This window comes from Tuber melanosporum (assembly GCF_000151645.1).
Source record: "Tuber melanosporum whole genome shotgun sequence assembly, scaffold_3, strain Mel28".
In the NCBI taxonomy this organism is placed as follows: domain Eukaryota; kingdom Fungi; phylum Ascomycota; class Pezizomycetes; order Pezizales; family Tuberaceae; genus Tuber; species Tuber melanosporum.
The window spans coordinates 927,627-953,890 of record NW_003298974.1 but is presented as its reverse complement, the minus strand read 5'-3'; the positions used below and the strand labels follow the sequence as shown (position 1 = coordinate 953,890).

The 26,264-nt window shown below is 48.3% G+C and overlaps 5 protein-coding genes; 2 read left to right on the top strand and 3 right to left on the bottom strand.

The window, feature by feature from the left end:
• Positions 1-387: 387 nt before the first annotated feature.
• GSTUM_00006815001 (uncharacterized protein) lies at positions 388-4,094 on the top strand. XM_002838974.2 has 5 exons: positions 388-444; positions 503-1,336; positions 1,396-1,612; positions 1,718-2,691; positions 2,782-4,094. The coding sequence occupies exons 2-5, from the start codon at positions 966-968 to the stop codon at positions 3,884-3,886; spliced, it is 2,667 nt and encodes an 888-aa protein (XP_002839020.1). The 5' UTR covers positions 388-444; positions 503-965; the 3' UTR covers positions 3,887-4,094.
• A 1,544-nt stretch (positions 4,095-5,638) lies between these two features.
• Positions 5,639-7,505, bottom strand: GSTUM_00006814001 (uncharacterized protein; the record flags this gene model as incomplete). XM_002838973.2 has 2 exons in its annotated part: positions 5,639-7,228; positions 7,337-7,505. 2 exons carry the CDS (start codon positions 7,503-7,505, stop codon positions 5,700-5,702), a joined length of 1,698 nt encoding a protein of 565 aa, XP_002839019.1. The 3' UTR covers positions 5,639-5,699.
• A 1,806-nt stretch (positions 7,506-9,311) lies between these two features.
• GSTUM_00006813001 (uncharacterized protein) lies at positions 9,312-10,587 on the bottom strand. XM_002838972.2 has 4 exons: positions 10,411-10,587; positions 10,155-10,351; positions 9,741-9,986; positions 9,312-9,672 (listed from the first exon to the last, which is right to left on the bottom strand). Exons 1-4 carry the CDS (start codon positions 10,451-10,453, stop codon positions 9,391-9,393), a joined length of 768 nt encoding a protein of 255 aa, XP_002839018.1. The 5' UTR covers positions 10,454-10,587; the 3' UTR covers positions 9,312-9,390.
• A 10,311-nt stretch (positions 10,588-20,898) lies between these two features.
• Positions 20,899-23,051, top strand: GSTUM_00006811001 (uncharacterized protein). XM_002838971.2 has 3 exons: positions 20,899-21,108; positions 21,227-22,143; positions 22,198-23,051. Exons 2-3 carry the CDS (start codon positions 21,279-21,281, stop codon positions 22,869-22,871), a joined length of 1,539 nt encoding a protein of 512 aa, XP_002839017.1. The 5' UTR covers positions 20,899-21,108; positions 21,227-21,278; the 3' UTR covers positions 22,872-23,051.
• Positions 23,052-23,336: 285 nt separating this feature from the next.
• On the bottom strand, positions 23,337-24,852 carry GSTUM_00006810001 (uncharacterized protein). XM_002838970.2 has 2 exons: positions 23,794-24,852; positions 23,337-23,732 (listed from the first exon to the last, which is right to left on the bottom strand). Exons 1-2 carry the CDS (start codon positions 24,761-24,763, stop codon positions 23,461-23,463), a joined length of 1,242 nt encoding a protein of 413 aa, XP_002839016.1. The 5' UTR covers positions 24,764-24,852; the 3' UTR covers positions 23,337-23,460.
• Between the last annotated feature and the right edge of the window lie 1,412 nt (positions 24,853-26,264).

Here is a 26,264-nt window from a genome sequence, read left to right as displayed (position 1 = left end):
TTGAGCCGCACTCGATGAATGAGGCAGTTTATCAACATGTGTTAACTCTTGGCGTACATTGGTACCTCATGTTGGCCCGGAATTCTAAATTAGATCCGAGTGCTGCAGGTTGCTGGAAAGATCCTGGGAAGATCTCATCTTGCAGTATCATCTTGTCGGTTGAGGGCATTGCTCTATTGAGTTGGCCATTGGACGAGCCCATCCTATGCTACTACGAGTACTCGTACCGGCAGTGCCTGTGCAGTACAAGCGATCACACTCCCCTGGGTCCATTGACTCATTGGCCTACAGTCATCATCATTGCATACACTTCCATTGGGACGCACCCGGGTCTTTAAATAACCTTAGCTGTCTCCCCCCCCCCCAACTCATTACTTTCCGCTTCATTTCGCTTGTCACCCCTTCAACTTCAGAATCCGCAACTGGTCCCTGAATAATAAAGATGTCCGCTTGAACCCCACCTAACCTCGACTGACTCGGCCAAAAGCTGACCCGTCACAAGTCCCGTTCGCTGTCCTTTGCAAACATCGTGATCTCTTTTTTGCTGTTACTCAACCTCACAGGGCTTCAACAAGCACACTTCAAACATGATTCCTCGGCTATCAAAGTTGTTCCGAATGCACCGTACGAATACCCAATCCATTGTAATATTTCACCTACTACTCCTCGCAGCCCTGATAGGAACCATACACGTATTCCTTTGAAAGATTCTGCCAAGACATCATTGAAACCCCACGGAAGAAACTGGAGACTGGAAATCGGTGACAGGGGGAGGGGATCCGGTATCAAAAGCTGTGGCCTAGATAAAGGCATTGCTTGCTTCTCCGTGAGCTTCTTTTCCGCGCGAACTTTATCGCGGCTCCATCCACCCTCGTGGGCGAAAGCCCAATCCTCGGGGCTTGCATCTACGTACTTGCCCCCGACACTCGGCTATCTGGAGGCCAATCCCTCAATTATTGTCCATCATGTCTAGCATCTTTACCTTTAACCCATCGCCTCCTAAACCCGCCTCTCCATGGGCGAATAACACCCCCGCTCATCCTACTCCATCTACAACGCCAAATCCTAAGGCCGGATCGCCGGATTTGATCGATGATGGTGCTCCGGGGCATTTGAGAGCCAACAATAACTCCGGCAAGATCCGAAAACATTTCATGGAAGATGGCGACAGAGAAGGGGTTGTTATCTCCAGTGGGAAGATGGTAAAAGGCTTGGCCGCCGAACCTCAGATGGGCGCCACTGAATACAAGCTAAGTCTTGCTAGAGGTGGAAAGAGTGAGGCGCGATTGGACCAGTTGGTGACTCAATTGCTCTGGAGGTTACAACAGAGTAGCCCGTGCGTTGCTCCCATACCCGGAATCTTGGTCGCCATTGCTGATTAGTCTACTACCCCAGGTACCACGCTAACTCCCTTGACTCAAAGTCTCCCGAAGCAATCTCCTCGCTGGTTCAGGAGTCTCAAGGCGCGCTCTACGAAATCGGGGTTGCCGATGATGGCAAACTTATCGGGCTTTGCGAGGAGGAACTGCAAGAATCTCTGGACACTTTGCACATAATGGCCGCAAGACTAGGATGTACTGTTAGAGTACTTCGCAAGGAAGCTGTTGGTACAGTCAAAAAGCACGACCTACGGCGCGAAGAAGGAAAGCAAGCCGAACTTATGAAAGCCAAGCAGCGAGATCAGGAACCGGCAGAAAAGATTGCGCTGCTGGCGAAGGGCCAGATGGACGAACAAAATGTGGAAGGGGTGGGCTTCTCAGGCTCCGAGGAGAGTTTCGGCATTCCCAAAGTTGGCGACCCGCTATGGGTCGTAGAAGCCTTTGTCCAACCGGGCCATGGACAAAACTGCACCCCCCGAGGGCCCGCTCCGGAACAAAATGTGGCGCAGCCAGGGATTAGAAGGAAGACTGAGCAACTTAGGATTACGCTGACAGGGGCCACTACTTGTGGAAAAACCACCCTCTTGGGGACCCTGAGTACTGGCGAGCATGACAACGGGCGTGGGAAAAGTAGAATCTCGCTGCTCCGCCACAGACACGAATTGGTGTCTGGTATCACCTCATCCGTGACATGGGAGATCTTGGGTTACATGCCCGAGGTCTCCAAAGCGGAGCTCAAGTCCGCAAGCCGCAATGGTGGGCCGTCGAGGTTGGTGAATTATGCCTCGGGTAATATATCCTCTTGGACCGACATCCACGCAGCGGCAGATGGAGGAAGAATTGTTTTTCTGTCAGACTCTGCCGGCAATCCCAAGTTCAGTAGGACCACATTTAAATCGCTTATTGGGTGGGCACCACATTATGCCGCTTTTCTTGTCACTGCAAATGATGATGAGACTTTGGGTGCCGAGGTGTCTTCCGGTTTGAGCAAAGCTAGCCTCGCTCATCTCAATCTTTGCTTGGAATTAGGCCTAAGAATGATCGTCGTCTTCACGAAACGGGACCTAGGTACCAAGACGGGATTGAAAAAAGTGTTTGGGAACTTGTTGACCATTTTAAAGCAGGGTGGGAGGAAGCCTGCCCCACTCTCTACAAGTGCAAGCGTTAAGGATGTCGTGAAGCTCGTGGAAGGTGACCCCGAACACACGGTGCCCATTTTGTTTACTTCATCTGTCAACGGACAAGGGGTTGACCTACTCCATGAGTTGATTATGAGACTTCCAGTACCTGAGCCCCCTGAAGCACCGAGGGCGTTAAATGCTCTTGGGCCTTTGCTAGGCGCTAGCTCGGTGGGTGTCAAGGAAGGGACGCAGAAGATCAGGGTAGATAAAGGAGAGCCGAGGGTTGTAATGGAGGAAGACTGCGGATTGTCCACTTTGTTCCATCTCGAGGAAATCTATGGATTTCAACCCGCGCATAGTGCAGAGGATGGGAATCGGGGGGCTGTGGTTGGTGGGCATGTCAAGTATGGGAAAATCTCTATTGGTGATGAGTTGCTGGTTGGGCCCCTAACGCCTGTCGACCATACCAGCAACCCGCCATCAGCCGAAGGGACTCCTGCTACTCCTGCCCCCCATCCTCTGCTATCACCATCTGTCGGCCATTTGCCGGGGCTCATGTCCAAGAGCCCAGACAGTGCTAACGAGACGAGGGCCACCTCTCGTAAGCGATCCGGACTAAAAATCACACGTGGTGACGATACTGTGCATAGCAGTGCGTCTGGCGAGGACTGGGAGTGGAAATTGGTAAAAGTTGTTTCCGTTCGCAGACTCAGGCTACCGGTGAATATTCTCTTCGCTGGTGAAGCTGGCACTCTCGGAATCATGCCTATCCAGCCAGCGCCCCATCTTGATACACCTCTCGCAGGCCCAGTACCGAATTCGCAATTGCATTTGAGCGGGTTAGGGTGCGAGACAAAATCAAAGAACAGTAACGACACCATCAAGTTGCAAAATGGTTCCCTAGGTACACCGGCAAATAGCGCAAAAGCCGTGGCGTTCGCAAACCTTCAGACCATCGCTCCACCCGTTCTTTCTACGAAGCTCCGAAAGGGTATGGTAATCTTCAATCGCCCCTCCTCATTCGCCGCGAGCTCTTGTCCACAGGGATATACTGGCTTTACAACCAATCTCGGCGATGAAGCCAATTCCCTTATCTCCGGCAGCAGTGTAGTCGTGTACATTGCTTCAATCCGCGCCATCGCAAGACTTGTCTCTATCGAACCACTACTTATCAGGAGTGATGAGATATTCAGTCTCGATTACGATGAAGAGATTAAGGAGGCGAAACACGCAGATGGGGAAGGAGTAGGAAGGAAATTCATGTTTGAGTTCGACCAGGGACGGGCAGAGTGGATTGAAGTAGATGACAAAGTACTGATAGTTCCTGGCGGAGGAAAGAGAGGACTGGACGTATTTGCCGGCAGGGTTGTTGAGAGACTGTTTTGAAATGGTGGACTGGCGAAGTACTAACTTAGTATTATAGGTAGAAATGGTTGGCCATGAGGGGGGTTTTTTTTTTCAGTTTTGCTGTTATTGCAGGTCGTGTTGTTATTAGTGGGCCCGTAGGCTTTGTGTGGAAGATTTCTAGATTTTTAGATTTTTAGATTTTTTTTTTTTGATAGATTTTTGGATAATATTATTTAGTCAGCTTTGAGATTTAGTCAAGGAGGGCCGAGAATTTGGTAACTGTTGTAGGAAATTTGTGTGTATTGGCTCTTGTTATTGTTCTGTTCTGATAGTGATACGAGATGCTCTATGATAAGTGTTGACTTCGATTTTCAACTGTGTATGAGATGGTTTGAGTGATAATGCATGATGCTTCGTAATTGAAAATATCAATTGGACACGCGCGGCTTTACTGAAGTTTCCGGTATGGCAGATCCCGCAGGCAATCTGATACCAAACGGAGGAAGGAAAAAAGGAAAAAAAGAATTTCATTTACCAGCATGTTCCTGCGTGAGTTAGACACTCCTCGAAAAAAATAAAAATACAAGTATAGTACAAATACACTCTTAAAAAGAAGAAGAAGAAAGGAAAAAAAAGGGAAACAGGGTTCAGGGTATAATAGGATGCGAGAAAGTGTGAATATCATATAAAACTCAGCAATCATACATACAACAAACATTCAATGGACAGGAATAAAGTGATCATATCCGGAAGATATCGTCGCATGTAGTGAATAATATTAGTTGTAAGTTAGCAAAAAAAAAAAAAAAGAGCCAGAATTATAAATAATGACATTGTGTGAGTCAAAAACCAACGTTAAACGAAAAAGAAAGACACAGATACCCGAGAAAAACATTCACGTTAATCATAAAGAAGAAATGCGAGCTGGGAAAGATTTCACAGAAGAGATGAAGACAGCACCGTACCAAAATTGGAACGATCTGCGATTGGGTAAATTTATTAAAGCTGGCATTGCAGGAAGGGTTCGCAGTATAGTAGACTATCGCACCGTATCATTACCGTACCGCAGACTGCGCGAACTTACCGCCCGAATCCTGAGCGGGGCCGTCTGGTCCTTACGGCACTATTAACCAGCGTGTCCTCACGCATGGCAACCCGATTGACTCTTTGTGAGCTCGCCGCCTACTGTCTTACGTGTATGGGGGTTCGGAGACACGAGACTGGGCCCGGTACGCTGTGATTCCGGCTCAGTGCTGTGAGGGTAATCGGATGGACTGTTCCTCGGCTTGGAGTGCGCTGTGTCGGGAAGTGGAGACACACAGTTTGTCACTCGGGAATCTCGGAGGGTGGATGGCAGGGGAAAAGCTGATATGGGAAGCGCTATTGATTATGATACGAGACTGCTCGCTTAGGTTAGCAAAAGCACGTCTCGGCTATTGCCAAAGACTCTGAAATTGAACCTTTCCACCATTATATTAATGAGTTTGCACAAAGTCGTCTCAACCACTCGGGGGGTGCATTAAGTCGGGCGACACCCATATATGGGAACCGCGACTTACATAGAGGGAAACCAGTTTTGTAGCGTTTTTTTGTATGTGGGAAAGACGTTAGGCGACACCGAATAGGCTGGCGGCCCCCGAATAAGCTCCCAAGATTTGCCCTAGTACAATTAGCACCTTAAGGTCGTGCAAGGCTTCAAACACCCGCTGATACTGCGCAAAAACAAAAGAACGCTAAATCTAGAAACACCAGGGACTAAGAAACACCAATAAGGGCGTCAATAACTTCGAGAATCTATGGTATTTAAAATCCTGCAACCTCAATAATGTATGTTACAAAACGCCGAAAGGAATCAAGTCTTCGGAATCCTCCAACTGCCTCCTTCATACTCCACTTTTCCTTCCGATTTCATTCGGGACAAGAATTCCCTCAACTCCTCTTGTCCCCAGGAAAACCCTCCAGGGACGAGCCCGAGCATCACCGAAATCCTCTCGAGAGGCATTGCTCCACCATTAGTCAACATTCCAACCACAAATTGCTCAACAATCATCCTTTCTCGTTTCTTTTCGTCGGTGACTTCCTCTTCTTCCTCCGCTGCAGTAACACCAGTATGGAGAGGGGTGTTGGCTTCGAGTTCTTCGAGGTTTTCTATTACGGCGTAGACGCCGTTGCTACCTTCTCTAAGGATATCCCTGCTTTGCCAGAATTGCACTGCCTTCTTAACCAGGGATTCCTCCATTTCCAGGTTGTCGGCCAACTGTGGGATGGTCCATTGATCAGATAGTCCCTCCTCGTCAAATTGGTGTATGACCGCTGCTTGCCATGTTGTGGCATCAGGGAACTGAACCACTCTATCTTCGAGCTCAAGTTCTACCTCCACCGTTCCCATTGTTTGTAGCCAAGTGAGCTTCCGCTTTTTCTTGAGGTTCTCAAACCCTCGCTCATAGCGTTCCTGCAGCTCTTTGATTTCTAGAGGAACTTGAAACCCACCCTCTTTCATTGTTGGCCAGAACAGCCTGCTAAGGATTTTGGTGTGAATTTCCGGGAAGCCCTCTATCTCAAGATGTTCCTCGGCTCGAATGTGTGCATCCGATCGCTTAGAATCCGCAATGTCCTTAAGCATGACTTCGCAGCCTTGCATTGTTGTTTCTCCCAATCGAAGTTTGAGGAGCTCGATAGTGCGGATTTCCCTTTCGAAGAGCCATTCATCACTACCAAGAAGTCTACTAGATAATACTGCCGCTACTTCTTTCGTCCAGACTTCCCTGCTCTCCCATAGTGAGATCAAGCTTCCAACCACATCGAGACCTTTGCTTCTTCGGAACTCAGGGCCTGCGTCAACTGGGTCGGGTACCCAAGACAAGTCATCATAATCTAGTTCTTCAAGCCCTCCACCTTGCTGAGTGGCCGGAATGCCTTTTCCAAGTTCATGAGCAAGTTCTGAGAGATCTTCGGCATCTTCTAATCCGTCAGGTAGTGACTCGGACATTATCCCTCTCACTATTACACGGACAGTGTCATCGCGTTCTCGGAGATATCGCCGGATACCTCGCGAAACCCTATCGAGCAAGACACCACGAGGATCCAGAACGGTGAAAGCACGGATCAAAGAGATATAAGCCCGGAGTATATCGGAGGTTGCGGCTGCCGGATGCAGGAGACGAGTAGACAAGGCAGAGGTGAAAGTTGTCGTTAGGTGTAGGCGGGTTTGCGGTGATATAATATAGGATTTTAAATCCTCGACACCTCCAAGACTCTCTGGCCACTCTACAACGACGTCGAATAGTTCACCAACTCTTAGTCTACCGAGCCTGCCAACAGCAATACGTTTCCAACTTTCCAAGTCTTCCTTCCTTCGTTTGATATCATCCTCTCCCACACCTGCCCCCGCATCTACTTCCATCGCCCCCTTCTTCCGGTTATCAAGACTCTGGCGACTAGCCCTAAAACTCTCCCGGGGGCTCAGTTTTTTAAGCCTGGTAGCCCAACCTTCAGAGGAATTGGGTGGTTTGGAGGAAAATAAAACGTCCAGAACTAATTGCCCGAGAACATGCTCTACCCAGTGATTCAAGTCGTCGCCAACTTTGGAAGGAGTTTCCCAAACTCCAGCAAAGTGAGCGTTTATGTAGGTGGTCAAGAGAGTATTGATAACCTGCATGGAAGTTTGTTAGTACCTGATAAGACCTAACGGGCTTGTGGCCTATTTTTTACCTCTGCAAATACCCTTTCTCCTCTTCGACCGCCACCACCAACACCCAGCTTTTCCATAGCCGCCCAAATCTCCAGGACCTTCTTTCGGGCCTTTTCTCTCGGCTTTTCCTCTTTTCGCTTCTTCCTCTTTTCCTCGGCATTTTCTTCAACCCTCTGCCTATAAACACCAAACTCATCAATCCCATCCATATCTCTGGGGTTCCCAATCGCGACTCCATCATCATCGACAACGATATCTCCATCAAAGTCAGTTTCTGTAGCAAAGCTTTGTTGACTTAATCTCACGCCGTGATATATATCTTCATCTCCACTCATACTGTCGTTCCCTGCCTCCTCGGCATCAAGCACTGTGTCATCGTCGTCATCCCCATCGTCGTCTCCAGGTAATCCGACCGCTATTCCACACAACCCTAAAAAATCCTCGTAGACAAGCTTATTCCAAGCGGGATCAGGTAGTGAATAAGAGATAATTGAATTTAACGATCTGACGAACGCCTGGACCTTTGTATCGTCGCTCTCGTCCCAGCTATCCAGGTTCCTCCGTGCCCTCCCTTTCCTCTTCTCTGGAATGATGTAGGTTCTCAAACGAAATAGATAGATGCTTTGAGCGGTAGTCAATCGGCCGAGTATTTCTTCTAACAAACGTGCACCATCAGTGTATTCCGTTGGAATCGATATCTCCGGACGAACGTGAGCTAGGAAGTGTCTTCGGACTTCGCAAGTGTACCATTCCAAGAGGCTTGTTTCAGAGGTTGCATCTTCCGCGTGATGAATCGTCAGGTATCGGATTGCTTCCGCCACATCTCTTGTCGGGTCTTGGTGTGTTTGCACATATTCTCTGAGGCTGCCCGGGAAGGGATCTACGGGGAATGAGAGGTATGTTGTCGCTAGATGCCACGCTCTGGATTCCTTCGCGAATATAGCTGCTGGACTAGGGGCGAACGATATGGGGGCTGGAGAGGGCGTAACATTGGGGTGATGCCGGGTGTTATAGCCGTGGGAGGGAGTAGGCGTTTGTGGCGGCTGTGATGGTTGTGATGGTGGGGCAACGAATGAGGATGCAGGGGTGGCTAGAGGTGTCGGTAAGGTGGAGGATGCTGAAGGCGGGAATACAGACTCGAAGATTCGTTTTCGACCTTCTGGATAGGGAATTGGATGCTGAGATAAAAAAGTAGCCATGTTTGTGGGTTATTCACTCGGATTGGGAGAGGCTCCCCGTGGGAAGTCGTGATGCGGGGAGACGCGTTCCAAATGTTCCGTGAAAGCGTGATCACAAGAACCCTAACCCTACGAATCCACAACCAATGTCATGATAACTTATGGCCGTTTGGTTGCGTTAGTCCCATTCCGTTATCCCATACAAAATGACCGTTTCAGAATGGAGGGACCACAATTTTTATGTGGGAAACGGTAGTAAAACGGAATGGAACCATTGCAACCAAACAGGTCCTAATAGAGCTTTTTGGAGCCACCGCTCGTTTGGGCAAAGGTTGCTATGATACGGGTATGTGGAGAATTGTATCATACTTATACTCATACCCGTACTGTAGGAGGCGGTACTATATGATGCTCGAGTGGAAGTACAAGTACTGGATTGTAACAGGAGGTAAGCTTATCAAGCTATTACCCACAATTTACGGGTATGGTACGGGTATAGCACACTCTCGCAATCTCACAGCCAAATAATTTCGGATTTCCACCAGAGAATAAATTGACCCCACCTCATCGCATGAGTGAATCATCTGTGGTATCATGATTGTCAAATATTTTGTATTCCTTACTTATAGGAGGTGAAAAAAGAAAAAGAAAAGTATCATTTCACCCGCTCCCAATTACAAATGGGCAACCATAGTTGCAGCATAGATATCAATCTGCCCCATGATATCCCTATGCCTCGGCTCCCATCCCAAATAAGTCCTAGCCCGGTCACTGCTAGTGTTGAACTGGGTGAGGATCGCCTGCTCAAGCATTGTCATAGTGCCTTCCGGATCCCTATAAGTGATAGCACCCGTGAACCCCATATGCTTCGCCGCAGCCTCAATGATATCGGTATAGGATTCGTGTTGAGTTGTGATATCAAAAACCGAATAAGACAAAGCTCCCACATAAGATATCTGCAAAGGGTCAGAAACTTCTTCCATTGAGATTGCAAAAAAAAAACAAAAAACAAAGAGCTATCTACCTTTTCCACAACCTTGAGCGTGAAGTCAGCTACATCGTCTTTGTGTATCACAGAAAGCTCGAATTTTCTCCCCAGAACCTTCACTTCGGAAGCACCTTCCTTCACCGCCGCAGCTATCGGGGCCACAAGCATGGAAAAAATACTACCACTCCCGCCATAAACCATGGTCGGCCTTATGACTGCAACATCCAAAACATCACTCAAACTCAATAATTCGTTCTCCGTAGCTGGCCGCCAAGCTACCAACTCAAGAGGACTTGGAGTAGTCAGTTCATTCACGATATCCCTCACGTCTGGCCGCGCCCCGTGAACTCATGTTCCCGAGAACGAAATGAAGGCAAGCTTTGGTCCCCGGTGAAGCCCGCTCAACCGAGCTTCTCCCAATCTTTTGACTTCGGTGAATATTTTGCTCACATCTTTGCCGATATTGGACGAATCAACGATCACGTCTATCCCTTCGGATTCAATTACCGAGGTCCAGGAGGAAGGTTGAAGGACATCGCCTATAACAGGAGTGATTTCGTGCTTCGCTAGGTTGGGTACCTTGGCAGGGTCGCGGACAAGACCATAGACTCGATGGCCATTGCGGCGAAGGGCAAGAGCTACCGCGACTATGGGAAAGAAGTTAGATATAGCACTTAAAGAAGTATTTGCTCGCAATAAGACTCACAGCCAATGAAGCCAGAGGACCCGAGAACAAAAACTTTAACCATTTGTCAAATCTGGTGGGTTTTATCGGGGTTGATGAAATGAGTAATAGGGAAAACCGATAGGTAAATTTGATTCGGAGAGGTTGTACTGGAGTAACAGATGGAGAGGAGTCGGATACCTTTATGCTTGTAGGCACCCTCTCGTATTATTAAACCTTAGCAATTGGGAGGATACCCAGCTCGAATTCTCCGTATGATATATGACCATGACGTTGCCGTTACCCGCTAGAAATTCCCGCATACCGTATTTACGGTACTGTACCGGTACTCTTATGATCCACTATCTCCGCCGGACACCTAATATCCGCTAATCCCTTCCTCAGCTCTTGATAGGTTTACTAGTAGTTTGACAGGTTACCAGAATTCTGAATACCAGTTAGTGAGATCCAACACGGTCGGCGCGCTCAAGTTTTGCCGTGTGAGGAAAACACTACTCCTTCTTAAGTGCTTTTGTCTCCCAGCAGGGAGACTAGAAAACTGGCGGAGATAGTGGATTATACCAGTATTTCCGCTACATGTGACGGTTTACAATATGGTACGGTAGTTCCGTGATAAAAGAGTCCCCCACAACCCGCTTTCTCAAAATCAACTTGCGGGGTTAGTGGGGGTTACTACTAGATTTAGGCATAAATTCTCACTCGTACATAGTGGAAACTATAATAGTAGGTGTAACGTCATACAAATGCACTCAGAAAGTCATCTTGCAGGGCCACGCCCACTAAAGAGTGCTCTTTTTCTGCACGTGCGCAGAAGAGTTGATCCATTCTCGGGTTCTTAGAAGCCGGTAAAGGAGTTTGGTTTCTTAGACTCTAGGATTGCGGAGAGGCTTTTATGAGGTTGTATCGGATAAGACGGGACCACCCATTCCCACGGATTTAGGTCGGAATTAGTGAAGGAGATTGGTGAAAGCGAAAGGGCAATAAAATCTGCAAGTAGTTCTCGATTAATTCCCCTCTTGGCATAAATGTCAGTATTATTGTTTTAAAAAACAGAATGTAGTATTACGGCTTTGGGAAAGTGGAGGGAGTACTTATTCGTGCCTAAAGAAAGAATAGTTTCTATTGGTTGACAAAATTACGAACTAGCTAACATACGATACAAGTATTTAAGATTCTACAGTACTAAGAACTGGAGAATGGGATAATGAAATTAATAGTACTCATCTGCATTGGCCTTTAAGGAACTCAGTGCACCCGTTATTTTGTGTTAGCAGGTTATGTTGAAGCTAAATCACATTTTGCGTCCAGCTCCTGCTGTGAGCGATGGAATTTGATGATTTCTAATCGAGTATCTTACTAGAGAGATCAACTCTCTTCACAGTCTATTTATATCACTCCGTTGATCCCATACTAAACTACTAAGTAGGTTTTTCTTCTGTTTGTCTATACTTTTATAGTAGAAACTACCACAAACGGAACGGAACCGTTGTATACAAACAGGCTCTTAGCTGTTTTAAAGGTACTTTAAAAGTAAGACTGTCCGGCATGTTATAGGAGTAAGTGGTTTTAAACTTTTATGCTCTTTCTTCCTCCTTTTTTTCCACGATTTACACATATAAGTCCACAATTATGTGAATTGTTTCGAGACATCAAGCTTTTCCATTCCTACTTATAAAAATACAGTAAATAGCTTTAGGTGCCAAGTAGAATTCACAGTCTGGTTTGAGCTGTAATATATTCTAATTTAGGATTATTGCAACCTCCCATTCTATAGGCAGCCTCTCTTCTGATATGACTGCTTATTAGGTGCCTGTTTGGCAACGCCGCAATTGTCCTGTTCCATAACTGTTTCCCATATAAAAACCCTCTTATTTCCATTCCGAATCGGTCACTTTATACGGGTCAATGGAATGGAACAGCTGTATCAAAACAGACCATAATAATTCTAATAGATACATGATACCACTTCTATATCATGTTTCTTTAATACTTATTATGGAAATTATCCATAATTCAAATTTTGGGAAAGACAGTCTCAAGTGAGCTTACTATTTGTGGATGTAGGAAGTAGTTAGGTCTCGCCCGAACCTAATTGTTTGTAAAGAATTAAAGGTACAGTACTCGAGATAGAAAACCGAAACCCCAGCTCCAATCCCATTCAATCCATCAATTCAATAAACCTTGCTTCCCACCTTCCTTTCCTTATAGCATCCCTTTCCTAATTGCTTTCTCCAACACTTGTCACCATCCCTTCAACCACAAAGGTAGATAACAATACACCCATTTCAGCAATAAAGAAAGTTCATACCAACTGACAACTTTGGAAAATAAATCAGAAAATGTCTCCACGAGATGATACCCCCATCTGGCGAACTCATTATTCCGATAACAACAACACTCCCATCACAGCTGTTAACCTGGCTCCGGATGCCAACTCCTTTGCAGTGTCTTTTGACAATTCCGAAATTTCTTTAACTGTTGTTCATGGACCGCCCATGGAACAACCAATTATGACAACCAGAATTCGGTCTAGGAGTTTTTCAGAGAGCGAGCGCGGACCCGAGTTGTCCTCTTCGGAAGGAGATGATTCCAGTGAGGGTGATACCGAATGTGTGCATGGGAGTGACCCAGTAGCTAACGTAGTCTCGGAATCGGATCCAGATCACAGGGAGGAAGAGACTGGCAGTAATAGCGGGTGGAAAAGGGCGAGCTCTGAATCCGGGTACGAAGCAATCTCTGAGGGAAGTCTTGAGGGAAGCTTCGAGAAAAGCTCCGAGGAAAACTCTGAGGGAAGCTCTGAGGAAAGCTCTGAAGAGAGCTCCGAAGGAGGCTCCGTGGAAAGCTCTGAGGGGAGCTCTGGTGAGAGCTCTAAAATAGGCTCCGAAGGGGTCGCCGAGCAAAGTGCCGAGAAGAATGCCGAGGAAAGTTCCGAGAAGAACACCCCGGAAGGTTCCGGGAAGAGCGCCGAGGAAGGTTCCGGGGAAAGGTTCGAGGAGGGTGCCGAAGAAAACCCCGAAAACTGCAATGAGGACAATACTACTGAGCTCTTAGGAGTCACACTCATCCGCCACGCTATCCCCAATATCTTCAAGGACGGAATGAACCTTCCGGATATGGCTACTGATTTGAATTCTCGGCCTCCAACTGGCCTGGCCGAGCCCATAGAATTACCTACCGATAGTATTAAGCTCACCGTTTCCGAGTCTACCGAACCCGCTTACACCCTTCACGAAACCGAAGATGGCGTTACTATTAACTTGACTAAGGGAATCACTCTCAAATTATTCTCCATGGGGCCTCAGGGGATCGAAGCTACACTTAAGAAGCTTCCAATCATTGCTCCAAAGTTGAGATCTTTAACCGAAAAGGCTCAGAACAAATTAATTGAGACAGTCGATTGTATTTTGTGGGAACTTCCCGGGGAGAAGAAGCCTGATGTGGTCCCGGAACCACAGGAAATGGAGGACGATAGTCAAGAGGTGTATGTTTTCTCTTTCTCCGAGCCCCGACCCTATTGGTACTGACTTCTGTGCTGGGATAAAAGGATTATCCCTGTTGGCTTGGATATTCAGGTGAAGTTTACAGTTACTGCTACCTGCTTGGGCGAAAAGGTGGCGGAGATGACCCTTTAAGGGTTTTATAAAAGGCTGGGAGTTTGTTATCCTGTACGCAAAATGATCGTTTTAATTATCTGTTACAGTAAGTGGTTGGAATTTCTGATTTTCTCTTACGACCATCGAGTGTAAAGTAAAACATGTTCGCCGGGACTATCCCGGGCGGTTGCAAATAAAGGTTTATACAATTATTCCAATCTTCTTGAGAACTCCAGGTTTATAATTATGAGTGAGATACAGAATTAGTAAATGGGACAATCGGTTCCTATACTTCCCCAGTTCTTGAGTCTTCCACTAAGCGTATCCTCATAGCTTACTACTAAATTTGAGTGAACACATATGCAGCAATACGCGATAGCTCATAGCAGAAGCAATAGCATTGGATAGATGGATAGACTGTTTGGTAAAGACTTGTATAGCATAAAGGCAGGAAGCAGGAGGGAGGGGTATAGACTGCCTATTTATGAATATTCAATGTTTGAACTTATACGTGCTTTCCATCCACACTAAACTACACAGACATACTTATTAATAAAACGTTAGACAAAGACCAACAAAGAAGCAACAGGGGCAGCGGAGAGGGGTAGAATCAAACATCCATAAATGCTAACTTGGACCAGTCTTGGAGACAGGATAAAGACACGAACAAAGCATCCAAGAACATAAAGAAATCCTTCTATCAACACTATAGATTGGAGTACATGCAGCAAAGAACAAAAAAAGACGGGATCTAACAGATTTATTCCATCTAACGCAGGCGTGATAACGATAAAAAGGAAAGCTCTACTCGAGTAAGTAAATTATAGCACCACAACCACCCAGCTCATAGAGACCGTTCCCAAGACGAAGGGTTTAAAATTCGCATTGACTACACTATAATATTATAGGAAAGGAATAGAGAAAACGACCAGAGCGAAGGGACACCAAACCTCACAGCCCTTGCTGATTGGCCAGCGAGTGTTTAGGTAATCCTAACCAACTCCGAAAGCGGTATATTCTTGTGGGCCACCCCTTGGCAACGGTCTCTATACTAAGTGGCTATGGTAGTGTTGTAAATTGAGGTACTGTACCGGCAAATGGGAGAAAGTATGCGGGCACCAGTGATTTCCAGGTGGGATAAACGGGCCCTCACAGATTTCACACGGCCGTTACAACATACGGACATCTGTTTGACGCCACTTGTGCTGTGCTCGATGATGACATCCAACAAGTGGTTCGAGTGACGCCTTGTGCAACAGTTGCTCTTAGAAATGAGATAATTTGGCGACGAGTGAAGACAACGACATCTGTGTTGGTTATAACATGGCTACCCCGCCATGCTAGTACGACACAAGTAAACGGAGGGCACTTGGTGCAAGTACCCCTCAAGAACATTCGAACCTAAGTTCGGTGTCCGGCTGAGGCGTGGAGACAATCTGCGATACAAAATTTTGACCCCCGCGTTCAGGTGTGATATCATACTTGTTGAGGGGTACTGTACAGTACAGTACTCAGATACTAGGGGTAGTTCGTGAACATCCCTAATGGCGTTTCCGATATGTAGCTGAGCCTATTGACTGCGGGGGGGGAAAATTCCGCCCACGCTTTAGCATTTTTGAGCTGCTGGAAGGGTCATCCATGGCAGTTTGGCCAATACGGGGGTGTACACGGATTAGTTCCCCCACCCGAGTACCGCAAAAAAATGTGGCTCCCGAGACGGATGGGGGGGAAGGAAACACCAGATTTTACCGGCAGAGGCAGCTCTAGCTTCCTAGCACACGGTCCGATAATTCGAGTTCTCAAGATACTATACCGTACGAGTACAGTACTCGTGCTTCTCAGCCAAGATCTGCCTTCCCTATTTGTAGTGGCGGGCACCGGCCAGTTCTTTTCTAACAAAGAAATACTCGTCCGAGTAGTGTATTAGTATGCAACTAGCGTGCAACTACGTATGATAGTACTCTAAGTACGAGTACGGTATCAGAGGTTATTAAGATTCTGTAAAGGTACTAGTACCATGAATTCATGCTCTACCCTAGTATGGTAAGAAAGTTCACAAACCCACGATGCCTCATGGAAAGTGTAATTTCCAAATCAACTAAAGCAGCTATGGTGTTATTGTTTTTCATATATGCGCCTGTATGACCTTTGACTACTTGTCAGCCTGCCTAAAGGTTAAGAAAGAAACAGCCAGGCAAATCCTCAAAAGGATGTGGACTCGAGCATGTTGTGGGATATCGAGTTATGTTGTGGGATATCGAGTTCGAAGTTTATGGTATAAACTGCTGACTTCGTGTGTGTCTACTCATACTGTAGTTTCCTAGATAGTTAGACCCCCCGATAGTCGTGCACCACTTAACCTATGCGAGCCTTTCCCTCGTTTCTCTGGTGAATGGAGGAAGCTGTGCTACAGTACTTGTATATTCCATCGCATAGTACTTCTCAGCACGACCAGATTATTCGGTTGTAATAACATTATTCTGACAGCTACGCTGGAAGTCTGTGGTTTACTCCAAGGAAACAGTGCTTGACTCACTTCAAAAACCCAAGCCAGCGACTGACACATAGCCTGGGTATTCCTGGACGCCCTGTTGTGATCTATATCCCACCATAAACCGCTGTCCGGAGTGCGACTGGCACTATATGTGCAAGCATAAGACCCGCCTTTCTCAACATTCAGCTTAAAGGCAAAGCCTGAAACTCTCAAACTCACCATGTCGTTGCTCGATTTGCCGAACGAATTGGTTTTCATGATATCTACCTACCTAGAGACACCCGAGCTGAATTCTCTGCTCGAAACGAACCGCCGGTTCGTAGCTCTCCTTAATCAAGATCTATGGGACCGTGTCCTATCCCTACTCGCACCCATCGCCTGGAATGTATTGCTTCATGCTGTTTGCTCCCACAATCGTGTGGGGCTTCAAAGACTTCTAGCGGGTGGGATAAAGGACCAGATAGGGGAAACCTTCTGGATCAAGATCATCCATCACGTAGCAGCAGACGAGAGCGGGGAGTACCTGAACACATTGCTGGATTGTGGCGTCGACCCCAGCGTAAGATATTCCGACTCCCGGACGATACTGTCACACGCGGCCGAAGCGGGTTGCGTGAATGTGGTTCAAACACTCATCGCCAGGAACGACGTCGATGTTAACGTGCAAGATGAGACTGGAAAAGGGCCACTCAGCCTAGCAGCCCGGGGCGGACATAAAGAGGTTGTAGCGCTTCTCTTGGGCCATACAGATATTAGTATCAACTCGACAGACTGTCACGCCCGAACAGCCTTATGGTACGCCGTCATAAACGGTAAAACTGAGGTTGTTGCGGCTCTACTGGCCAATCCACACCTGGAGCCCAATATCCCTGACGTTCATGGCCGAACAACATTACACTGGGCGTGCGGGGAAGGCCTCTCAAATATGGTCCGACTTCTTCTAGCTGATAAACGAACGGATTACAACCAAAGTAGTGCCGTCGATCCCGCACCGCTAGATATAGCAGTTTCGAGTGGGCACGCGGAAATCGTACGAATGCTTTTGGAACTCGATAGTATTGATGTGAGTAAGCGTTGGCCATTGTATTCCGCCGTCCATTCTGAGGCGGAAGAGGTAGTAAGGCTACTGTTGGATGACAAGAGAATTGACGTCAATCGGGGGCCCGGAAGAGACACACCCCTTGGACTAGCAACTCGCGCGCGGTACAACCCGATAGTACGGCTACTTTTAGGCAGGAAAGATGTCCTTGTTAACACCCCAGCAATACCATTATGTTCTGTAGCGTCCGATGGCAATACGTCCCTCGTACAGCTTCTCCTAGCCCACCCGGGCATCGATGTTAACATAGTCAATTCCAACGGATATACACCGCTGATTTCAGCAATCACAAGAGGGAAATGCGAGGCGGTGAAGCTCTTACTAGATGACGAGCGGACCGACGTCAATTTTCCCTACAGAAGTGAACACCAAACACCGCTTTACTGGGCGGTAGCCCAGGAGCGTTGTGCCATAGTGCGGCTCTTATTGAGCGATCCCCGGGTCAGAGTCAACACCATCCCCGAAGCCAATATCAACACGATGAAGTACGACCTGGAAACGCTGATAGGCCTTGCAATCCACCAGCAAACAGGAGCGGTGGTTCCATTCCCTTTGGACAAAGATGGGTTCAACATCGGCGCGAGAGGCGCCAAACACTGGGCGCCAGCGCGCATCTTGATAAGCACCGGAGACTATAGTGTGGTGTCGTTTCAGTTCAGTCGCCAGAACGTCAGGGGTCTCCGCAACACGGCCCCAACATACGGTAGCACCCCCTTGATAGAAGCAGCTATCCGTGTGCTTAGCCGGATCTTTCAAATGCTTCTCGACAACACAGATATCAAAGCCAACCAAACATCCGCGCAATGCCATACTCCAGTGTACCATGCAAAATTTATCCAGCGAGGTGCTACTGTGCACTTTCTTCTGGCGGATGAGAGAGTCGATATAAGCCATCCGCACAACGCTACCAACTGGACTCTGCACGATCTTACTATGCAGGGGAAGCTTCAAATGACCGCACTAATTATAACAGATATCGGAGGCCATTGAAAAATAAGTTGGTTCCCACTCACCGGATGGGTGGCTCAATGGAGTCACCTAGATCGGCGGCGTTCATCTTGCTAATTTACTACCCTATATCAGACAATGAGGTAGGTGGGTTGGGGGCAATCGGGGAGCAAGTTCGAGGCAGGAGCGAAAGGTTTCTGCTGCCACCATGGAGATATCAGTTAAATTTATCACTGCGAGATTTCGAGAGGTTAGTTTGAAGGAATTTAGGAGCAACAATCTCCCCTCCCTGGTTTGTCTTCTTTCTTTTTTTTTAAAAAAAAAAAACACTTAGTCTATTCTTCAATTTTTATCAATTTCTCCTAACTTACCTATTCCCTGTTCACCCCCAAAAATCCCCTCCTTTCTGACCCCGCCTCTGAATTTCTTTTATCGATGAATTACGAGTATTCCAGTATGATTCCTCAACGCACAGTACACTCATTAGGTGTCACTCGCAACCCTACATTAGATCCCAACCCTCCAGAGATCAACAGCTCTGCCCATCGCATTCCCCCACATTACAGAATCGCGCGCGAGGGCCCAAACGCAAGGCACCACCCTTATCAAAATACCATACCATGTTCCGTAACACGGACTGCAAACAGGCTAGTGCAACAAGGGGGTGGCGGGTCCTAAACGGATGAACGAGCCCCATATTAGGAGGAATTATAAAGTGAAACTTTCGATCCAAATAAACTCTCACTCCCGCCACCCCATGATACCCAACCCGTGGAAAGCACACTCGCCCGAAACCCCCGCGACCTCCCGATCCCAGCAAACTTATTTCACGCATTTCACCTGGATGGCTAGGACCGCCTCCAACGGAGCCCAACAGAAAAAGCGAGCGCGGAGCCTTTTACCCGCGCCTTCGCGTTCCGGAGATCGTAAATGTTTACACTCGGTGAATGAACTTAGCCGAAAGGGCCCATGGACAGGGAATTTCCTTGAGCAAAGTCGAGTATCGTGGCAAATATGGGGTATGTTTGCCAAGGGTTACCTTGATATTTGCTCGGTTGATGGTTATCGAGTCTGGCTCGGGAATTTCACGATGAAACCTCCCTCTGTCGACCGGCGGCCAGTTCTTGGATGGCACGTCGGAGGGGCTGACTGGCGGGCAGGCATGTTTTGTTTTATCCGAATGCGAAATTGAAAACGGGGTCCACAATCTAGCTCTCTTGTCAGATGAGAGACGGAGGCAATAATGGTTGAAAACTGCGAGTCAAAGACTTGAAAAGAAATACCCTATATATTGTTTAGTAATCTATCCCAACTTCCATACTGGGTATGATAATATGATAATAATTATTATGATATAAATTATTTCCAAGGATACCCTCCACCTCACACCAACATAAATCGATCACACATAACTTGACTGATGATTCGGCACATCTAGCTTCTTTAAATTCCAGATCCACCAGAAACGGTAAGGTGCTTATTCTGGCAGCATAGGAGGCCGTCGTCGAAGGGGTAGTTATCGTAGACTATCCTATGATATTCCTAGCCCTCCGGAGAGACTCAAGATCAGAGAATCTCACTCGGACTTGGCAGGTCCCGGTCCTTTCCCCTTGCCGTGGGCAACCTCAACGCCCCCCCAGATCGGACTTTGAACGCTGTTGATCAGCTCATGATATAATAATTTGCAACCCTTGCGGAATCTCCCGACCCCTACTCGTACGATACGTACCATATGTTCGATTATAAACCTCAGTGTCTTGCACACTGACCAAAACTTCCGCCAAGGGACTCGGAGAGAGCGGGAGGCAAATATCTGGGTGGGGCTTGCAGGATAAGTTAGAAAGCGCAGGACCGTGATTCGAACATTTCCCCCCGGCTCGCCCATCCGATTATAATACTCGCAATCGCGACTTGGATAATCTGCTCTAGTCAAGCTCATTGCCCAATTCTCATCCCAGTAACATGGACCACCTCAACAAAAACCCAAGAAAATATAATTTCCGACGACCGCCAGCCCACCTCTACTATGTAATAACTATCTCAGAAGACCCAGTCCCACCCGGCCGGACAACTACTGAGCACAGTAGACTACCTGATCATCCCCTCCAAACCCCTCCAAGCCCAATCCGATGAGATAAATAAAAACACCCTTTCGCTTATCCTTCGTCGCACCACTCACCCTAAGATGACACCCTCCGAGCCAAGCTGGAATAATTCTATTTGGTCAAGCAAAGACCGAAGCCGGAGAGAGCAGAGAGGAATCCCGATTCCTTTCCGGAACGGATCCCGGACGTGCGTGCCAAGACTCTTGAGCTTCAAAAATTCACTTGTTTGTTTCCTCATCTTGCCACCCCTCGCCCCCCCGCCCCCGCTTCCTTGGAAGTTATTGAAGTTGAAGGTGAAGCAACAACTGGATAAGAACTACGGTACTCGAGTAGCTTCAGAGCTCCTTCGTGGCAACCCCTTCCCCCACGGACAAACCTTTCGTAGAAGAAAACAGCCGGACGAATTCACAGACGAGAAATCATGGCAGAAGAAAGAGTGCAGCAGAATCCGCTGCTTCATGGGCTAGTTGATATTGGGAGGTGGGTGTTTAACCATTCCAGCTACCGTATTCTAACCAAAAAGGGAAGCTTAATGACGGGAAGCTACGAGTATTTAATGGCATGTACAAGTATTTGTTTGCTAAAAACTCGAATCTAGCAACGGCGTCCGTTTCTCCATCTCAAGCCTTGACCCCGCAACGGCCCGTATAATGCCCACCGTCTTCCAGGATCGTGCTGCGATCTCGCTGTACGATGCGCAGTTCAGCGGGACGACAAAGTCCCCCATCTCCAAAGAGGTCATCGGGCAGATCCTGGCCTCCATGCGACGTTTCAAGTCCGTCTGCAGCGACTTCGGTGTGCCGGATCAGAACGTTCGCGTAGTTGCCACCGAGGCCACGAGGGAGGCCCAGAACTCTGCCGAGTTTCGTGACAGAATCACCGAAGTCTCGGGTTGGGATGTGGAGCTTCTTTCCAAGAGTGAGGAAGCGAGAATCGGGGCTGAGGGCGTTGCAAGCTCTGTCGGGTGCGTGACGGGCCTCGTCATGGACCTCGGTGGTGGGAGTACGCAGCTTGGTTGGATGAGGAGCGAGAAGGGGGTTTGCGAGATGGCGGAGAAACCGGTCAGTATGCCATATGGAGCCGCAGCACTGACGAAGAGGATCGAAACGGCGATAGATAAGAGGGCTATAGGGCTGTTAAGGGATGAAATGAAGGAGAGGATTGCGGAAGCCTTTACCTCGCTGCAAATACCGGAGGATTTGCAGCTTGACGCCGAGGCCGAGGGTGGATTTACCATGTATTTGTCCGGTGGAGGATTCAGAGGGTTCGGATACCTGCTGTTGGATCAGCATGATATCAAACCATATCCCGTGCCTATCATCAATGGGTTCAAGGCACCTGGGAATGCGTTCTCAAGCCTGGCAGATCTGCACTTGGATCCCGAGCTGAGCGATCGTTTGGGCGAAAAGTTCCGGATATCTGGCCGGAGAGCAAGACAAATCCCCGCCGTGGCATTCCTGATAAACACACTGATAGAAACCCTCCCAAAAATCAAAACCGTGATTTTCTGTCAAGGTACCATCCATTCCCTTCCATTTCATCGTCACCCCCCGCTAACGAAAAAAACAGGTGGCGTCCGAGAAGGCGCCCTCTTTGAAAAGCTCCCTCGTGAGATCCGAGCCCAGGACCCACTCCATGTAGCAACACTCCCTTTCGCTCCTAGATCCACCGTGCCCGTCAGTCTCCTCCTCAGTTACGCCCTCCCCCGCTCAGCCCCCTACATCATCCGTTTCGAGACGGCGCCCGCCCTCTCAAACATGCTAATCTACCACTCTAACGTGCCTAAAGAATCTCGCGCCTCCTGCGGCCTGCACAGCACCACAACTGGAATCCTCGCCAGCGCCCACGGTCTGACTCATGAGACCCGCGCCCTCCTGGCACTCTCCCTGTGCGAACGCTGGGGCGGGGAAGTATCCGATTCGAACCTCAAGACTCGCCTGCAAGACCTCGTCGGTCCGGAGTTGGCTTACTGGGCGCGCTACCTGGGTGCTATAGCTCGCGTCGTGGGAAACGTGTACCCGGCTGGAATCATCGGAGAGGAGAAACTCCGCTTCTTTGCTACGGACGAGATGGCTAACACGGGGGCTATCATGCTCAAGGTTGCGATCAGGGAGGATGATCCGGCGACTAGCGCTGTTATGGTCATGGATAGTATTAAGAACCTTGCAAAAGTTGGCAAGAAGAGGAATAGGGAGGGTTTTAGGAGGAAGGTGGCGTTGAATTTGGTGAGGGACTTGGAGTAATGATTTGCTTGCGGATTTTCCTTCCTCTTTGAGGGGGGCTTTCTAAGCGGCAACTTTTGCGATCGGGGCGAATGGGGGAGAGGAGGGCGGGTACGGAAGGGTGGTTAATGTGGTTAATGCGGTTGTGATGAAGGTTAATTTTGCTAGATGAAGGGTTCTCCTTAATGATTGTTTGTTTGGCCTACCGGTAGGATGTCAGTCTTGATGTCTAGCTGTCGACAGGTGCTCCGGGGTGTCCGTGATAGTGTGTCCCAAGTTGTGCCATGGTATTAGGCGGTAGTATCGTATTGTAGGTACCGTAATAGACTATGAATCTCCTGGTGACTGCCAGTGCCATAAGTCATCTACGGAACACCAATTACTCATACACCCATGATTCAGTAACCTCACGATATCCAAACCCTGGACGGGAAAAATCCTTTTTTCTTCTTCAATATTTCTCCAATCCGCAAGAAAAGGCAAAGAAAAAACCCTCCAGCACCAAGCGAACAAACCGCAACACACGACACGCAAAAAAACGCCATCCCATCAAGAGCCACAAAAAAAAATAAAAACATCTATACAAACTTCTTCCCTTCCAATGTCATGTTCACTTCTTCTTCTTCCCAGTCCCCGAACCCCCAGCGGCGGCATTCTGACTCTCACGCATGGCAGCCCTAGCTTGTCTACTCCCGCCAAGTTTGGGACCTCTCGGCTTCTTATTCTCGTCGCGCTTCTTCTTCCCGTCTCCACCACGACGCCGGCGGCGAGTCATTAGCGCGTCGAGAAATTCCCGACGGAATTTCTCGGCGATGCGGTCGTCGGCTGCGCCTTCGCTCTCGCGCTGGTCTTCGGTTGGGTCCGGGTCTGTGTACATTTCCACTTTGAAAAAAATGTTAGCTTAGCACAAGGGGCGGAAGGGGTAGAAGAGGTGGGGGTGTACGTCTGCTCTCTTTAAGGACTTCCTCGACGAGTTTATCTCTTTGTACGTCTTGGCTATTCCTGCGTCGGCGGTTCTTCAGCTTCTTCCGGCCAGGGATGTTATTGGTAGTTGATGTGCTAGGTGCAGTGGAGAGGTCGTCTTCAATTTCCTCACCGCCTTGCAGGCGGCGGGTGGCTTCTTGGGTTCTGGCTATGTTGTGTTTTTTCGCTTCCTCACCGAGGTCAACCTCGTGGAGTTTTCCCAATGTTGCGCCGCGGCCTTCGGGGACTACTGGGGTCCAGTATGCGGATTTGGTACCCTCCTCACCAACTCCACCGCTAGCATTGCCACCACCACTCCCTCCTCCACCACTAACACCAGCGTTCCCTCCTCCTCCAGATCCATCTCCACCCTGCTGACCCCGCCGCTTACTCATTTCACTCTCAATGTACGCCATCATATGCTTATCCACATCTAGAATCTGCCCCGTCTGATGCGTGAACCTGTTCACCACAGCCTCCAATTCCACCTCTGTCGCCACCTTCACAGCAGCGCTCTCGTCAACTTCCGGGTTCTGGGCGGGTGCTTGCGGGGTGTGCTTTGGAGCCGAGACTTCCAGCCCCCTGAGCGCGGAGGTTCGCGCAATTTTCTTGCGGAGGCGGAGGATCTCCGTTAGGCTGGGAGTTGGTTCCGAGCCTTCGGCGCTGGAAGATTGTGGGGAGGGTGGGGCAGGCGGGATGACAGAGGCAGTATCTGTGGTTGTAGCTAGCGAAGGCAGTGATGGGGTAGTGGTAATAGCAGCAGTGGTAATAGTAGTACCAGCACCAGTAGCAGGGGTAGGAGTAGGCTCGTCATCATCTTCCACCGGCCTGCGTCGGAATTTTCGGGATTTGGAGCTGCTCGCTGAAGTGAATGAGGGGAATCCCATTGTTGTTGTTGTTATTGCTGGTGCCGCCTGGGGGAGAGTCGCGGACGCCGGTTCAACTTCCATTGTCGCTGCGCTGCCGACTTGAGTTTGATTATCCGTTTGCTGTTGGGAATTCTCAGAGGAATTTATAAAGTTGGGTTGGGCAATGTGTGCGGAGGAGCGATGGACGGGTGAAAGGCGGGTGGGTGACCGAACAACGAGTGGGAAGGGAAGGAAAGCTAGTTTAGCTCAGAGGGTTGGTGTATCACGTGACCCTCTAACTCCATCAAGATCTGCGAGGCCTTCTGATTACGTAAGCGAGTAAGCTTGGTAGGGCGGGAGCTTTCTGACTGAGAGCTTCAATCTTCAGCCCTGTTTCTACAGGTGTAGCGGCTGCAGTACAAGTACCGTACAGTACCGACAGCACACCAAACCAAAATGGTATAATATTATGATACAGTATTATTATTATTGTTCAATAATTTTTTTCACACAGGCATGAATGTCAGAAGCATATTATCAAAGAGATCATAGGTACCGGTACTCGAGTATTCGGTGGGCTTTATATGTCCTGTCTAGGGTGTGGATATGTGTCCTAGGAAGCGTCGCATTGACCACACTAAAAGTACTATGATACCTACCGCACCCGTAGGATTATGATACCAGTACTTTACAGTACCCGCACTCTTCCAAGTACAGGTAATCCATAATTGGCCCTTGTATTATGCGAAATTTAGACAAGGGGAGTCCTAGTGGCCCTCGACCTTCAGCGTAAGCGGCACTAGTACCGGTATCCCAATATGATAATAACCCGGACCAAATTCTTCACAGTTCTCCCAAGCCTAGCGAAGCTCCAATACCAGTAGACTACGAGTACTGGTGCCGTGCTCACCCGAGCTCTCTTTCAGTCCAAGGTCAATGCCTGCCCCCCGCTCGTGTTCCCTGGGGGATTAGAGAATCCGAGCGTATTGAAGAAAAAAATCCCTAAAAACAATCCAGCCCACAACCCCGCAGAAAACCCCCCCTGCGGAGTGATCCTCTGGTGGCTTCTATGATACTATATGCTTGGTCTATTTGGTTGATGGGCTCAAAACTGACAACAAGAATTACATCGAGGTGAACCACTTGACAAAGATGTGCAACATCTATTCCAACTCCAACCACAAGAACTTCCTCTATGGCTTCAGATGAAAAAGGAAGGGAAAACCAATTTAATTCTTAAATAATTGTACTAGAGGAAGTCATACTATGTCTCCACAATGAGGCTGTTCCCAATTTAGGGATTTTGAATCAAATTGGCACTAGGGCAGGCTTTGGTTGTCTCAACCCATAGGTGTCGCCTTTACGATGATTAAGCAACCAGATCTAATCTGATACCTCTATTTTACCATGAGAAAATTTCCCTAAATTTTCATCTGATAACCCCACCAACAAACCAAGCAAACAACAGCTACCGTTGTCTTTACGATAACTTACCCACTTTCCTTTTCCTAATTCTCGCGCTCGGGAAGTGAGGCTCATCAGCTATGATGATCAGGGCTCTTCCCAGATCGTGGGCACTACGCTCAGGATGTTTACTAAAGAA

Excerpts from the sequence above, each read along its gene's own strand:
- GSTUM_00006815001 (XM_002838974.2), top strand. The coding sequence starts at position 966 with ATGTCTAGCATCTTTACCTTTAACCCATCGCCTCCTAAACCCGCCTCT. Across the intron at positions 1,337-1,395 it reads AGGTTACAACAGAGTAGCCC|GTACCACGCTAACTCCCTTG; the intron begins GTGCGTTGCTCC and ends CTACTACCCCAG. Across the intron at positions 2,692-2,781 it reads CCCCCTGAAGCACCGAGGGC|GGTTGTAATGGAGGAAGACT; the intron begins GTTAAATGCTCT and ends AGGAGAGCCGAG.
- GSTUM_00006813001 (XM_002838972.2), bottom strand. The coding sequence starts at position 10,453 with ATGGTTAAAGTTTTTGTTCTCGGGTCCTCTGGCTTCATTGGCT. Across the intron at positions 9,987-10,154 it reads CGTCCAATATCGGCAAAGAT|TTGGTAGCTTGGCGGCCAGC; the intron begins GTGAGCAAAATA and ends AGTCCTCTTGAG. Across the intron at positions 9,673-9,740 it reads CGCTCAAGGTTGTGGAAAAG|ATATCTTATGTGGGAGCTTT; the intron begins GTAGATAGCTCT and ends GACCCTTTGCAG.
- GSTUM_00006811001 (XM_002838971.2), top strand. The coding sequence starts at position 21,279 with ATGCCCACCGTCTTCCAGGATCGTGCTGCGATCTCGCTGTACGATGCG. Across the intron at positions 22,144-22,197 it reads AACCGTGATTTTCTGTCAAG|GTGGCGTCCGAGAAGGCGCC; the intron begins GTACCATCCATT and ends CGAAAAAAACAG.
- GSTUM_00006810001 (XM_002838970.2), bottom strand. The coding sequence starts at position 24,763 with ATGGAAGTTGAACCGGCGTCCGCGACTCTCCCCCAGGCGGCACCAGCA. Across the intron at positions 23,733-23,793 it reads AGTCCTTAAAGAGAGCAGAC|TGGAAATGTACACAGACCCG; the intron begins GTACACCCCCAC and ends TTTTTTTCAAAG.